General features: G+C 42.9%; 1 protein-coding gene across 3 annotated transcripts in view; it reads right to left on the reverse strand.

Moving 5' to 3' along the window:
- Positions 1-15,946, reverse strand: part of sptbn5 (spectrin, beta, non-erythrocytic 5) — a 46,125-nt gene that overhangs the window by 24,501 nt on the left and 5,678 nt on the right. Inside the window, exons 3-21 of one of the 3 annotated variants that reach the window (XM_034297310.1) lie at positions 15,302-15,469; positions 14,939-15,055; positions 14,529-14,683; positions 14,031-14,259; positions 9,667-10,080; positions 9,155-9,375; positions 8,830-8,968; positions 5,294-5,517; positions 4,805-4,958; positions 4,393-4,593; positions 4,006-4,212; positions 3,670-3,841; positions 3,439-3,575; positions 2,962-3,180; positions 2,307-2,459; positions 2,014-2,144; positions 1,581-1,835; positions 1,177-1,464; positions 171-206 (exon numbers count right to left, since the gene is read on the reverse strand). In XM_034297310.1, the coding sequence (XP_034153201.1) occupies positions 171-206; positions 1,177-1,464; positions 1,581-1,835; positions 2,014-2,144; positions 2,307-2,459; positions 2,962-3,180; positions 3,439-3,575; positions 3,670-3,841; positions 4,006-4,212; positions 4,393-4,593; positions 4,805-4,958; positions 5,294-5,517; positions 8,830-8,968; positions 9,155-9,375; positions 9,667-10,080; positions 14,031-14,259; positions 14,529-14,683; positions 14,939-15,055; positions 15,302-15,469 (3,620 nt within the window). Of the gene's footprint in view, positions 1-170; positions 207-1,176; positions 1,465-1,580; positions 1,836-2,013; positions 2,145-2,306; positions 2,460-2,961; positions 3,181-3,438; positions 3,576-3,669; positions 3,842-4,005; positions 4,213-4,392; positions 4,594-4,804; positions 4,959-5,293; positions 5,518-8,829; positions 8,969-9,154; positions 9,376-9,666; positions 10,081-11,548; positions 12,133-14,030; positions 14,260-14,528; positions 14,684-14,938; positions 15,056-15,301; positions 15,470-15,946 lie in introns of those variants that run through there. The other 2 variants (XM_010892973.3, XM_034297311.1) reach the window with 2 other exon arrangements.

Genomic DNA, 15,946 nt, shown 5'->3' on the forward strand with positions numbered 1-15,946 from the left:
ATTAATACATTTATGTAATATGACCTATTACCTATTAAATATGACCTATGCCCTGAATGTGCTTGTAAGAAGTGAAATAAAGAACATAACCTAAAACATTGTGTTTGATTTCCTTGTATCTCATCCCCAACTAGCGTCTTCTACTTAACTTTCTCTTAATCATGACTTACCTGAGAAACAGTTGCATTGAATTCATCATCCGATATCTCCATGTGTTAGCATGAAGGAAATCATGTTATCATCATTTTCAAAACTGTCAGAAATGCTAGTGCTCACCCTCAGTTACAAGGCTGTTTCATCATATTGAAATATGAATAAAATAAATAATATGCTCTCAGCGTTTAAAAAGATACATCCCTATGTCATATCATTAACTCTCTGATTGTAAAGATATTTATAAATGATTCAAGAAGTGGTAGGCTTGTTCATTCACATGAATCATTTCTAAAACAATTTGGCCACGCATTATTTTGAGAGTCCCAAGTTCCCTCTGTAGATATACTATAGATAGTAAAACTGTCAATGAGCTATCAACAATCTGTTCATAAACAACTGCTTGCTAAGGTTAGGTTTAGGATATGGTTTAGGGTAAGGGTTAGGATGAAGGTTAGGGTAAGGGTTAGGATTAGGAGATTGTTAAAATGTTACTGCTAGTAAGTAGAACAATACCCTCTCCCGGGGACCCCCAGCCATCTCATAGTTTAGTTTTAGCCCTGAACTAGCTCATCTGATTCAACAGGTAAGGGCTTATTAATTAGTTAATAAGTTGATTCAGGTGTGCTAGCTCTGGGATACATCTAATTGATGGAATGGCTAGGTGGTCTCCAGGAGAGGGTTGAAGATCTATGAAGTAGATAATCTGCAGAGCACTATTGGGACACCTACAGTAATAACAAACAATTTATTTGATACCTAAGTGAGTTTTTCGTGTATATGAGCCTGTGCTTAACTAATGCTGTAGGTCACAAACAAACATGGACCACTGTATAATTCAGGTATTATGTGGATATTTTTCTATAATCGATTGTTCATTGTCTTTTTGTATTTTTTTAAAATCCATGCAGGTCCAAACTGCTCCAAGCATAGGTCTGTCTAATATAAGTTTATAAAGAACATCCACAGAACAAAAATAGTCCAAATTTCCCTCCCAATATAACCAAACCCCTCCTGTCTTACCTCTCCCTCTGGCCGTGTATCTCCAGCCTGAGATCCTGGTGGTCTTTCAGCAGGGCCTGAGCAGAGGCCACATCTGAAGCCGTGTTGTCCTCGAGCAGACGGCCCTGGACGGCCTCGGCCCAGAGCAGCAAGTCCCTGGTCTCCTGCTGGAACAGCTGCAGCCGCTTGGCCTCCTCCAGGAGCCTCTGTCTCTCCGACGCCTGGCTCCTCAACTGCTGCAGCAGAGCCTCCAGGCCGCACACCTCCTCCATGATGGCCGCAGCCTCTGCAGGGCTGCAGTCCTGCTTCCTGGTTCCCACACACATGAACAGGTGAACAAGGAAATTAATGATTGAATAAGAACCTAAAAAACAGTCAGCGGAATAAAATTAAAAACAAGAGAGGTTTACAATGATGTCCCTCACATGTTAGCCACGCTCTTGAGGTATGCGATTTTCCTCTCCAGGGCGTGTATTTCCCTCAGTGACTGAGCCAGGGCCCTCTCCTCTGCATTAAGGGCCACGCGGGTACAGGCCACACCGTCCACTGTGTCTAGCTGACTCAGCTGCTCCATAAGCTGGGCCCGCGCCTCCTCGCAGCTCTGGAGGAAGGACCGCACGTCAGCTGTGCTCAGCAGCTCATGACCCTTCTCGTCTTTTAGTTTCTGCATGCGCTCCCACCTAGAAAGAACAACATCAACAACACGGACGTACCTTGTGTGTGCGTGTGTGTCAGTAAAATGCATGGCAGTTGCTAAACTTTACACAAAAAACAGACAATATGATGTCAAATGTGTTTTTCGTAGTAGATGTCAGTAATGTTAATACTAAATAATGTTGTTTTTGCTTGTTCTCCTACCTGCGGGTGACTTGTCCTTGCTTGGCTTGTATCTCCCTGTGTTTGCTGTGTCTGCTCTTGACTAGTTCCTCCCCCAGTCGGGTGATGTCATCAAGCTGGCCCTTCCCACTCGCCAGCTCTGTCAGAAAGTTCTGGAACACAAGGAGTTCAAGACAAGGTAAGTCAACTACTTGCTCTGGTACATTATAGCACTGAAGACAAATGGGTTATGAACGTGCTACAAAGTCCTTTATTTAGGTGTTCTTGAAATGAAATGTCCCGGACAAATCTTAGTTATGAGGCTGGATGCTTACCTCATATTTGGCCTGCACCACTCCCACATTGTCCGAGTTAGGAGTGAAGGTGTTGAGGATGTTCTCCTTGTCCTCCATCCAGGACTCAAACTCCTCACAGGTGTTGTAGAATCGGTGCAGCCTGACCGTCTCTTCCAGATTCATCCTCCTGGACTGTATGGAGGTGGGAGGAGTAACGTGAATTGCATGATCACTCTGTGTCCTATTCTCTGTGCTGGCCCCTGCTACAGCATCATAATTTATTCAAGAAATTGTCAAAGCGTAATACAAAATGTATTCTGTTAAAACTTAGACGAGAATAAGTGTAAAGTGTGATGATTCATACTGTTGCAAGAAAAAAATTGTCCACAAAATAAAATAAATAATACCCACTGATGTTGTTGATAACCAATTATTGTTTTACGTTCCAGGAAGAAAATCACAGCCATCAAAGTAATTGTCTCAGCATACAGGTCGAGTTTTGTTTTTGCGTTTTTGAATATACAGTGATTGATTAAGCGTATGCTACAAAAAGAAAGGTAGCATTAATATTTGTAAACTAATTAAATAACTGGGTGGTTCCTGAAATGGTTGTTCCAGTTGCAATGTTTTATTTAGCCTTGACATCTAATTGAATATCCAAAGTGCTTTTGTGCTGTGTGGTCATATCGGTCACCTTGGCCAGGTTGGTCAGACTGTTGAAGTCCCGGTCCAGACTGCTCTGGGTGTTCTCTATGGTGTCCCTCTGGTAATGTGGATCAAGAACTCCTGAGAACTGGATCTCAGCCGTCCCCCGCCGCATGGATCGTCTACGACGTGCACGGTTCACCCTCTTGGAGGGGCTCTCAGCAATCTCATTGGTTGATAGTTTGGGAAGTGGCAAAGAGGGCGTTGTCTATTTAGAATGGATAATGATGCAGTGTCAACCATGTACAGAGGGACTTCAACGTTACCATGCATGTATCTGATCATTTATTTCACAAACCGGGTGTGCCATTGATCTCAGCATAGGAATATTCAGGCTTGTTATTGGGATGAAAACCTGACTGAATTAGTTTCATACTGCAATCCTGGTTTTAATATCAGCACACAATAATATTTGCGAGGTTACAAATGAGCAAAGTTCTTTACTAGGCCAGAGAGACCGTCTTACCGTAGATGCTGGCAGCTCTGCGAGATACGTGGTTGGCACCAGCTGTTCGTTTCCTTTGCTGTCCCTCACAAGAAACTTATCCTCATTGTCTCTGTTGAGAATAGTTACAATTTCCCCACTGTCCCACGCCGTCACACCTGGAAAACCAAAAACAAACCAACTGGTCAAAACAAAATTGCTTCCTATACAGTTTTTACTAATAAAGAATGCATCATTGAAAAAAATGTATACCTCGTGTGTATTTAAACCTGATCTTGGCCTTGGCCTCCTGTGAATGGATCTGGGTAGATGTCTGATTGGCCCCTGCTCCGCTGGACAAGGACACTCCCACAGGCGAGGTCCCTCCCCCCTCTTCCTCAGAGGAATTACTGTACTGGACCATCTTATTTTGCTGGGGTTCCGCCTGTGGCATAATAAAAAAGCCCTCAGCCACTTTTGGAAGTTAGCAGGATGGACTTCTAGAAGTAAGCTACTTGACTATAAAAGACTGTGAGTTTGAGGATGTATTCAAGATACAATGACATTTAGAGATGCAGCATAATTGGATGCAATTGGTTGAAAACCTACTGTGACCGGGGCCAGCGTGGCAGCTCCTTTGGCCTGTTCTCCCAGACGTTTCACCTCAACAGCGTATGCTCCCATCTCCTTTTCCAGCCGTAGGTGGCGCTGCAGCAGGGCACTGGTGGACGACTCGTCCTTCCCATAATCCTCGCTGATCAGAAGAGGCTTCCTGTCACTCAGCCAGGAGTTGGCCTCCGTCACATCAGCAAAGTACTGACACCAAAATAGAAATGGTCACTGTACTCAATCAATCAATCAAATGTATTTATAAAGCCCTTTTTACAACAGTAGTTGTCACAAAGTGCTTTACAGAGACACCCGGCCTTAAACCCCAAGGAGCAAACAACAGTAGTGTTGAAATGGTAAATGTCGGCATTTCCAATGGCTGCTCACCTGCTTGATGACAGTGGCTGCATGGAGTCTTTTTTTGTGATTGGCCACTTCGTCCTTCAGGTGCTCCCACTGCTTTTTCAGAGTCCGGACTGACTTCTGGATGTCCTTCTCACTGGGGTGTCTCCCTCTGCACATCTCCTGACCTCTACTCAAAACCCCAGAGCAGAGAGACTCATGGGACTGCACCTCGGCTTCAAGAACCTGCACAAGCACCATTAATGCATTTTATCAGTTTATAGTAGTTTTGTATAATAAATGTCACAGTCTGATTTAGATTGGCATCCCTATGACATGTTTTAAGCCCATGGATTTCATTTTGTACTGACAGGTGTAATTATATATGACTCGGAACCAACAGAGCTCCGGTCACCAGTAATGGCGTGTATTTGGGAATGGAGAGCCATGGCCGGACCTTGTGCTTCTGAAAGGCCAGCTGGATCTGGCTGAGATCTCTGCCAAGACTGGCAGACTGCAGGGGAAGCCACTTCTCGTAGATCCACGCCTCCGCCTCCTCACAGTCTTGGAAAAATTCAAACAACTTCAACTGGCCCTCGAGCATTTTCCTCCTGTAGATTAATTACGAAAATAATCAACAACAGAACCACTTCATCTTTTTCTGCATAATATTTTAAACAAAGTCACTTCAATCAACAGGGACCATTCTTGTGGTTTTAAAAACCACCAAAGGGATTATTAAACCTCTATTGTCAGTAAGTTGGCTAACAATCAATTTGCATATAAAGGGTGTTTACGCTGTGTCTCAGATGTAAAGGGTGTTTATGCTGTATCTCAGATGTTTCTCAGTGCTATGCTGTAACCACATCAGTTCAAATAGTCACAAATAAATATTTGGTTCTCAGTCATTTACATTTGAATACATGAGGACTATTCGTGTGCTTACCTGTTCTTACTAAGGGCTACTAAAGAGTTGTATTGAGCATTGAGCGACTTGACTCTGGTCTGGATCTGCAGTGTGTCTCTCTGTGTCCCATTTAAGGCACCGGTACTGATGGCACTCAGAGTCTCTCCGTGAGCAGAGATCTGGGTCTCCAGCAGGTCCTGCTTCTGGAGCAGAGCCACTACCTCTGGGAGCTGCTTCCCAACATCAGAGGACCCTGCTAAAACCTGAGACAGAGGAGGGTGGAAAAGACTGAGACAGGAGGGTGGAAAAGACTGAGACATATTACCCCAGGGGGGGTCTTGCCCCATGTTACCCTACAGCTTCACAGATCTGCATTATCCTGCTACATTGTTGGACATTATTCCTGTGTTGTGCTGTCCAATAAATTTCCATAACAAGGGACATCCTTAGGCCCATTTGAGGGAGCTTTAGCCCCCCTAAAATATTAATTAGCCCCCCTTCAATAAATCAATATATCAGTCAATGTATTTTCTTCGTTAACCGTTCCTTAAACTTACATTTTGTATAGAAATTGTCTAGAATGGTGTTCATTTGGCAGCAAGTTTCTGAGGCGAGCTCTCTTCTGTAAATAGTAGCTATACCTCTCCCTACTACAGGCCACCCCCATTATCGGCCGTTTCTAGTGTTCGGGGAAGTAAATCCTTTCAAGTTCAAATTGTAAATGCACTGGAAATCAACGGTACGTTTTGCAGCTAGCCCACCACATTTTTTTTAATGAAATGTATTGAGGTTAAAACACATTTTTTTATTTAAAAATGTAATGTATGAAAATGTGTTGAAATTCGTGAAATTCGACTTGCAGAAGTTGCACCAGACCAGACGTCTTGTAATGTCCAAGTGAAATTGTTTTAGACATGTTGCAATACGTGAAATTCTATTTGCAGAAGTTGTAAGACATGTATAATATCGTCATGTAATATCTTATCCGGAAGGCCTGAAAGCTACTGTAGCTACAACTTTCAAATAGACACTTGAAGACTACGATCTCTCATTTGTAATACAAATGACAAAAAAGCAATTAGAATGTAATTCAACAAAATACGAAGGTGGCCAAATTATAGTTTTCAGTCACGTCGTTGCTCTGACAGCCTGGTGGGCAAAACATTGTGGAAACATGGCCGCTAACACTGGGGATTCTATGGAGCTACTGCACAGTCCTGTCAAATGTTCTACTTTTACAGCCCATGAGGGTTTAGATCACCTCACAAAACAAGAGTATGCAAACACACTGCAAGTCTTAGGCACTTGTGACCCATATCTAGCACCCGCTACGTTACTTAAATCGTTAAAAACAGCGAACATTGGGGATGTGTACATATACCTCGTGGAGAATCAATCCTCCGCCTTACATTGCTACCAGAATGAAAGCGTACAACAGTACAGACTGTTATCTGTACATTCGATCAGGGTGGTTCAATAATGCAATTTTTTGGGAGGTGAAGGAGAAGAATATCTTTATTGTCAAAGCGAAGTTTAGTGCTAATTGCAGTGGTTCTATGGGTGGTCAGTGTAGTGTAGTGCAGCATGTATAACACAGAATCTTATGACAAATGTACCGGTAATAATATAATCGTTTTCCGAATGTCAGGTAAACCATTCCTACTGTTTAAATTACCCACCATTGATAGCCTGGGTTGCTGCGGTGAATGTTGGATTTGTGCCATTTTCTCCTGTATTAACTTAACTAACGCTATGTGTTTAACAAGAGGTTTAGCTAGCTTCATTAACGTTAGCTAGGCCATTGGAGCTGGTTGCAGCGGTGCAGACGAACAGATGTCAATAATTACATGTAGATATGAATTGCAAATATTTATGCGGTTAGCGCATCCAATGGAACTGCAACTATCTGTCACTTTGAAGTATAACTAGTGAAAGTGGTCGGTGGAGGGCAATGGAAGGAAGGAGAGTTTGGTTTGCACTCCAAGTGGGCGTTCCCATATGCTGTGACGACACGTGAAAACTATCAATAATGGGCTCTGTGCAAAAGCTTATGGACGAACTTCCGCTTTAGCCAGATGTCGGCATATCATTTTCCGGTTTATTTTAGGCGATCACCCGCGTTGCCCAAAATGTCTGTTTTTAGTAGATGTCTCCAAGACCTGCCTAAAATAAGCATTAGTGATGTCCATCGAATTGTTGATGCCTGATCCCCTGCTCCAACAAGCAAGCTGAACAAGGGATTCAAACTCTTTATCTGCACAACTACGACGGTAAGTAGTTTACTGTGGTGTGCCTGCCGGCTATCGGCTAAGCTAGTTAGCAACGTGTTCCTTTTTAGTGTAGTATTAGGCAGGACAATAGAACGCAGAAAAATTCACCCTAGCCTCAAAAACGGCAAAAGAACGCTGGCTGAGCAGGAACACTAGCGCGTCCCCATAGCAAGTGAATTGAAACGAACCTTTGTTTAGCCTCTTCTAACCTGAATTAAGCTTAAAATTCCATAGCCTAAAAAAAGCACCAAAACAGGTCTCCTCTTTTATTTTACTACTGTAACCTCATTTCACAACGAAACTGAAAAATAACAACTGGCATAGGAAGTAAACATCTGGTCCTATATGATATTAATTGCGCTTAAACCTGCGTTAAGTGGTAGTATATAAAAAAAATCGATAGGTTGAAATCGATTTTCTGACTATTTCTAGTCTAGCGTCATTGAATGGCGCAAGCCATATTTTATTATAAAGAGGACATTCTCCTGATTAAAATGATGCCCCACTTGTACCTTGAAATGTAAATGAGTCATGTACATTATATTTCTTTTTTTTTTCTTCCGTACAACAGCATCGCTCATCTTGTTGTGAGTTTAGGTGTTTACTAATGTGGATGAGTATTAGTAAGTAAACCGGAAACTGCAATGCAGACTTCTAGACAAAAGCAGAAGTTCGTTACTACGCTGGTGCACAGAGCCTATAGGGGGTCGTATTTTTTAGCTATGTTAAAATTGCTGTTGAATACAGAAGCCCCTGACTGCAGTGTGCAGTTCAGGGCCGGGCTCATTGTGGGCAGAGTCCCGAACTGCACACTGCAGTTAGGGGTACTGGGGGGTTGAATATGCAGAGAATAGGGGTTCGAAATTAGTTATGTTCAATTCTTCAGTTTAAAAAGAACTCAGTTGCAAAACTGTGTGTTTTACAGCTTGTTTGGGTTTGAAGTTAACATATTGCAACGCATTCTGTTCAGAGGAAGGGAGGTCTGGTTTCTTTTTTAAATTCTGATATATTTTTTAATGACTTAATTCCGAGATGAATTGGCTAATGAATAAATCTATTTTGAAATGATTCAGAATTATTCAGAGAAATTGCGTTTAGAAACAGAATATACTGTATGTGAATGTTCATTTACTATAAACTATAGTTGACAAAATTATTTTGGCTACATAGTATAGCCATATCGTGCCTTTCGTTGGTGTGGGATGGATGAGGACAGAGTGGACTTTAATTTCTTTGCCCAGACCCCCCAAAACAACGCTTAGCCCCCCCATCCATGAATTGCCAGTGACGTCCCAGGTTGTCTACCTGTAGATCTCTGAGCTCCTGGGCAACCAGTTCGATGTCCCTGAGGACACTCAGTGTATTCACAATGTCCCCCAGCTGCTCTCTCTTCTGCTCCAACTGGACCAGAACATCTCTCCAGCGCTTTGCAATGCTCACCTCTCTAAAACAACAGACAGAAAACATCACTGGAGATATGCTTTTACTATTCAATCATGTAGGCAGTATTTACTTCTCAAATAACTAATTTGGACAACAGCAAAAACATTCTCTTAATGTAATCAGTTTTACTGTTCGTAACCTCCGGACCACTTGGGCCTTGCTGTGGCAGTTTATTTATTACCCTCACCTCCGGACCACTTGGGCCTTGCTGTGGTAGTTTCCTTTCTCGATGACCATTGCCATCTCGCTGAGGGCTCTGAAGCGAGGCTCTCTGGCCAGGGTGTCTGTCCCTAGGGCCTCCAGTCTCCGGGCTGCTGCCTGGGCCTCCTCCAGGCTTTTTAATCCCCTCATGTCCTGTCTGCTGATCAGCTGGGCAGTGTCCTCTAGGTAGCCCTCCCTCAGTCCAGCCTGCATAGAATTTTATTGTTGTTTTATAAATAGTCTACTATAAGGCATTATAAAGGATTTGGGGTGGGATAATATTCAGATACCCTATGGACAAGCTCCCAATTGTTAAAAATAAATGAATCTAAAACAGGACAGGGCTACTTGGCTGACCATCTGAATAAACAACCCAATTTCATAATTTGGAAGATTGGGTGTATATCTATTTCTCAAGTCATCCTCCACGGTAATAAACAACAAACACCTATTACAAGACACTTAAAGACAGTAACCAAACAACAAACATTACATTACCTTCCTGCTAAATTTCTGGGCTAGCTGCTCCAGTTGCTCTAGCCTGAACAGTGCCCTCTGGAGGGCATTCTCTCTCTCATGCTCTGCGCGCTCCAATATGGCCCAGTTTTTCTCTATGTCCCCCAGGGTCTTCCCTTCCGGAGGCACATAGGCCCACTGGTTATTGGCCCGGAGCTTGGTGCGGAGGCTGAAGAAGTTTTCCTCAATGGCCCCCCGCTCCTGGTACTTAGGGGGCTTCTCCACAGTTCGGTAGGTCTTGAAGGAGGCCACCAGCTGCTGCATGTCCCTCAGGGAGTTGGGGAAGGAGCGGTCATTGAGCTGGACCACTTTGGTCTTGATCCACTGCAGCAGGTCAGACACCAAGTTCTCATACTGGTTCTTCTGGTCGTCTAGCTCCTTCAGGAGTCCCACGATCTGAAGGAGGAACAGAGGGAGTCATTCTACTAAGTATTCTGATCGTATAATTATTTCTATGCACATTTTCCAACTCTAAACCATATAAACCTGAATGCTCAATGGAGTGAATCATTTTCAGGTGATATATATTGGTGTAATGAGGGAGGGTGTGGCAACAGTGAATAACACCTTATATCAAGGTGTGCATAATTATTAGGCAGCTTCATGACAAGAATTTTACTGACACTGAAAAGTCATAAATTGTAAAATGCCTTTCAGACAGATGCAACATTCTTGAAATAGCTAAACTATTGAGTCGTGACCACCGGACAATCAAAGGTTTAGTTGTGAATAGTCAAAAAACACATGGAGAAGAAAAGTTGCAAATTAACTGCAAAATAATTAAAGAATTAAATGTGAAGCTACCAGGAACCCATTATCCTCCAGTGCCACCATATTCCAGACCTACAACCTACTTGGAGTGTCCAGAAGTACAAGGTGTCAAGTGCTCAGAGACATGGCCAATGTCAAGAAGGCTGAAACACGACCACCACTGAATAAGATTTGAAATGTTCTGTATAGATTGGACAAAGAAATACCTGAAGACAGATTTTTCAAAGGTTTTATGGACAGATGAAATGAGGGTGACTCTTAATGGACCAGATGGATGCTGGATCACTAATGGACACACGGCACCACTTCAGTCAGGCGCCAGTTAGGTGGAGCAGGGGTGCTGGTATGGTAATGTCTTCTAACAGTTTCTTCAAAGATTCACGAAGGCCATGATCTTCATGCAGAACAATGCTCCATCACATGCATCCAAGTACTCCACTGCTTGGCTAGCCAGCAAGGGCCACAAAGATGCCCCGAATAAAGACCTGGCCCCCTTCCTCTCCAGACATAAATACTATTGAGAACTTGTGGTCCCTTCTCAAATATGAGATTTACAGTCAGGGAAGACAATACACCTTTTGAACAGCATTTGGGAGGCTGTGGTTGCTGTTTCAGCAAAATATGATCGTGAACAGATCAAGAAACTGACAGACTGCATGGATGGAACGCTAATGGCAGTTATTGAAAAGAAGGGTGGTTATGTTGGGCACTGATTATTTTTGAGGACAAATATTTTAATTAATTGTCATTTTGTGTTACTTATTCGTTACACTTACTTTAAAAATAACTTTGAAAATAAACACGTGAATTGGGAGATTGCCTGATAATTCTGCACTCATATATTCCCCTGAGAAAGAACAAAACTAACTTTCCCTTTGTAAAACATTCAGGTTTGAGATTCAGTTATATTTTGGATTGACTGAGAGAATTGTGTTTGTTCAACAATAAAATCAATCTTGAGGAATACGATTTGCCTAATAATTGTGCACGCAGTGTGTAGATGGGCTACATGCACACATTTCACCTGTCCGCATCCGAGCCCAACCCAGCGACACACACGTTAGACCCACGTACACAATTCACCCATACGCACCTTGGTCAGCTCCCCCTTTGGGGGTCCGATGGTGGACTCCCTCCTGTGGCACCGCCTAAACCACAGGTTACTCAGACTGCCTCCGAAGGACATGTCAGGTTTGTCAGCACTGCTGCTCTTTGTAAATGACCATAGTGGTGCTGAGTTCTCCCAGCCTACTTATTTCCATAGAGCCCACCAGTCATAATACACTGTACTAGAATGCCCTTGTATCATGACACCATAGCCGCTCATTCGCTCTCTCTCCCTCCCTCAGCACTGCAGAAACATGTCGCACGGTCTGTTTCCATCTATAAGCATGATGTTGATGACGAGGTCAATAACGATGATGATGATGGTAATGCGTCACCCACTCATTCAAAACAAACAGCTCTCCCACTCAGCACTGCTGCAGGTCACCATGTGCCTCTGGCCACTCTGGCTCAAGCGCTAACGTAACATACTCGACCGCGTCGTTCATCTTTAGAGACCCCTTTTCAAATCTAACTCAGATCCCTAGTAGCTAACTGACTGCGCTGTCTCAGTTCGACTGGGCCATGTAGGCTCCCTTCCCCCTTGTCAGTCAAGGAAAAGGTTCCTCTGGAAATGCTCCCAGTTTCAGGCTGGAGTCTGTCTCAGACAGTAATTTCAATGCATTACAGGACATGTGTTTGGACTGATCTGCTTAGCACTGGCACCACCCATCCTCCCATTGCTCCACAGTGAAATCCCCGGCCTAATCCACAGGACACTCAGAAGAGCCGTAGCCCCTTTATATAGAATCTACAGTATGTTCAAGATTAGAAGGGGTGCAGTTTAAACTGACGGCCTGCAGGGGGCGCTTGAATCCCAGTTCTTTTTCTCTGTTTATGTGTTTGTTTTACAAAACACTGTACAGTAACCTCACCTTTTACAAACAGGCTCATTGTGTTTGGTTAACAATGATGAGAGAGTAGATTTGGTCTTGATAACGACTTAGTTATGTAGCAGGCGAGCTAGATTTGATATAGATTTGGCACAAGGATAAGCTTCTGACACATCTTGCTATACCATACTATGGGTCTCAAAAGTATTCACCCCCTCGGACCTTTCCACATTTTATTGTTACAACATGAAATCGACATTGGATTTAATCATGGTTTTCGCCATGGATCAATAAAAAATAAAAAAACACTCATGTCAAAGTGAAAAATAAAATCTGCAAATTGCTCTAAATGAATAGTGGATATAATACAGAAAATAATTGATTGCATAAGTTTTCACGCCCTTTGCTATGCCACACCTGAATGAGCTGTGGTATTTCTTGTGCGCAGTTATGGTGTTTCAGATGATTTTAGGTTGGGTACACCTGTCTCAAACCGGTTCCACAGTTGGTTAGGACAATTCCTGACAAAGCTTTAACATGAAGACGAATGGACATTGAATACAAATCTGAAATAAAGTAATTCAAAAGCAACAGCAAGTGGTAGGATAGAAGAACATTTTCAAGGCACTGGATATCCCTGGAGAAAAGTAAAGTTCATTATTAAGAAGTGGAGAGAATACAGCACAACTGTAAATCTGTCTAGAACAGGCCATCCCTAAGTATTCAGGTGTGAAGGGGACTAAGCATGGAGTACACCAAGAGGCAACTCTAATGGAGGTGTCCATGTTGTTATCCAGTTGTCCATGGCTGAACTGGGAGACACTGTGCATACTAGGCTAGAGTTTGTCAGAAGACGTGTAGGAGACTTTAAGACCAAGTGGAAGAAAACTCTAGCATCTGGTGTGAAAAGAATAGAGCTATTTGGCCTCATTGTTAAATGGCATGTTTTTGCGCTAGCGTAGAATCGCACAGGATCCTGAAAACACCATCCCTGTTGTGAAGCGTGGTGGTGGCAGTATCATGCTATGGGGATGATTGTGACAATAGAGGGAAACAATGGATGCCACAAAGTATGGATGCCACAAAACCTGCTAAAGTCTGAAAGAAACCTAGGACTTTGGAGAAGATTCATCTTCTACATAGCCAAAGCCACTCTGTGTCACTTAAAAACAAAAAGGCCAGTGTCCTGGAGTGGCCCAGTCAAAGCCCCAACTGCAATCCAATTGAGAATATGTGGAAAGCGTTGAACATTGAACAGCTTGAGCAATTTTGCAAAGAATTAGCAAACATTGCTGTGTCCAGATTTGGTGGGGATTTATCCAAATAGACTCATGGCTTTAATTGATGCCAATGCTGCCTACACAGAATACTGACAAAAGGGGGTGAACATTTTGCAATCAATTATGTTCTTTTTTTCTTCAATTTGTAATTAATCTTTCACAGAATTCTAGACAGGGAAATGGTAAATCCGTGGTAAAGAACTCCAACGGAATACTGGCAATGTTTTGGTTACTGATTTAACTGATTATTGATATTGAATATATTGATATTGGATCGATGTGTTTCACCAATATACATTCTTAGGGACATTTGTTGTATGACAGTTCCATTTTCAGATTTACTGAGGACTCTACTGACCTTGGTCAGTCTCTTCTGAATGGTCTGTCCCTGTTTCAGCTTAGAGAAGTAGTGGTAGTAGAGAGACACGTAGGTCATGACAGACTTCTCATCTGGGTGTTTCACGTCAATGTCCTCCACGTCCAGCAGCTGGAGGATGCCAAACTCGTTCTCGGCTAGAGAGAAGGCATGGCCCAGGTTCCTCTTCGAGTCCTCCTCACGAAGTCGGTTATAATCAAACAGGTCAGGCCTGGGGGAGAAAAGAATAAAAAATAGGCATACAGCAAGTTACTTTTCTTGAAACTTCTACGGTAGTTGGGTTTCCCAGACCTATATTATGGAAGCATAATCTGCTTTGAATGAGCATGGAAAATTCACATGCTCATTCAAAGCAGATATTTTATTGATATGTAATCAATCTGAAACCAAGAAAATGCCCGTGTAAACCCTCCTGCCATTTTCCCTGTGCTGTTCTATTCCAGCGGGCCTGAACGCGGCTCCACGTGCTTGTGGGCGTACCGGTGGGCATGGATGAGAGCATTGAACGCCAGCCCATTCCTCCAGCTGCCTGAGAAGTCCTGAACATTGACATTGGAGTATCCTGCTGTCTTACGCTGACACCAGATCAGAAGAGCCTCCCTGGCAGAACGACGGGCACTGCTGGCACCTCCTGTCTGTAATAGTTAAACAGGGCTTAGTCCGCACCCCTGGCACTTAAAGAACTATGATTTGATGATTTTTCCTTAAAGGGTGACTTTACCAATGGCACTTCATGGGGACACAATGGTTAAAGTTTTTTTTTTTATTGACAGCAATTGAATTCCGATGTTGTGTTGAATTTTTCAGTCTCGTTCCAGGTTACAACCCACAATGAGGAAAGGTCTGGTTGGAAGTTACAAATGTATTCTACTCGATTATGCAGGAAATACCTCATCAAGATTGATGGCACCGATCTGGAAGCGTAAGATGATGATCCACAGAAGGCCCAGGATCAGGGTTCGGTCTCCATCCACCACATTCTCCGGGGCAATCAGATCCACACGAATCTGAAAGGAGAGCAAGTATTTAATAATAATTACTCAAGAGAAATAAATTACAATACAGTTGTACAAGAGGTACAAGATGAAGTAGGGACTGTTGTTCTGTTGTCATGGAAACCACTGTCCTATATGATGTCAGGCTCTAAAAAAAACCTTGTCTGGTTTGGTTTTCCTTCAATGATTGTTGCAGACAGACGTAGGAAAACGACTTTAGTCTTGAGCTACATTTACTGTATTTCATGTCCATTTTACCTTAGTCTTGAGGAAGTTGATGGCGATGCTGTTGTTCTCCAGGCAATGAACCCTGAGGGTGCGCCGGCTGGGAGTGGGTAGCTTCTCCCTGGAGATGAGCTCTAACAGTCGGACCAGAGGGACCCCTGTCTTCAGCTCTGTGTACACATCAGTCAGGGACAGCTTCTCCTGGAGAGGGAAAGACAACATGAAGGACCGAAATTAGATGATCCTTGAGGGTCTACTGACTGAAACATTAATGGGAGATCCATGCAATTATTTGTGGACCATCAATTATCACCAGTGTATTGGATAAATCGTTTTTTTATATACAGTATATTGTATACACTGCCCAGAGTTGTTAGCACCCTTGGCAAAAAGTAGCAAAAAAGGTTATGAAAAAATGTAATTGTTGTTTGAGCTTTATCTAGTACTCAAAATACTAGAGAAATCCATTACTTGATGCAAATTTGCATCATGTTTATGTCAAAATATATGTCCCATTAAGTGCATCTGATGCCGTTTTTGTTCTTATTATGCTGCACGATCCACCGGGAATTCTGCTGTACTCCTTACACACTGGCGGGAATGCATTCTTCAGTCTGTTTCCTTGATTGAACTCACAGGTGCCCAAACAAGCAGTTGCTGGAGTGCAATAAGCCAAGA

The sequence above is a fragment of the Esox lucius genome, chromosome 15 (assembly GCF_011004845.1).
Source record: "Esox lucius isolate fEsoLuc1 chromosome 15, fEsoLuc1.pri, whole genome shotgun sequence".
In the NCBI taxonomy this organism is placed as follows: domain Eukaryota; kingdom Metazoa; phylum Chordata; class Actinopteri; order Esociformes; family Esocidae; genus Esox; species Esox lucius.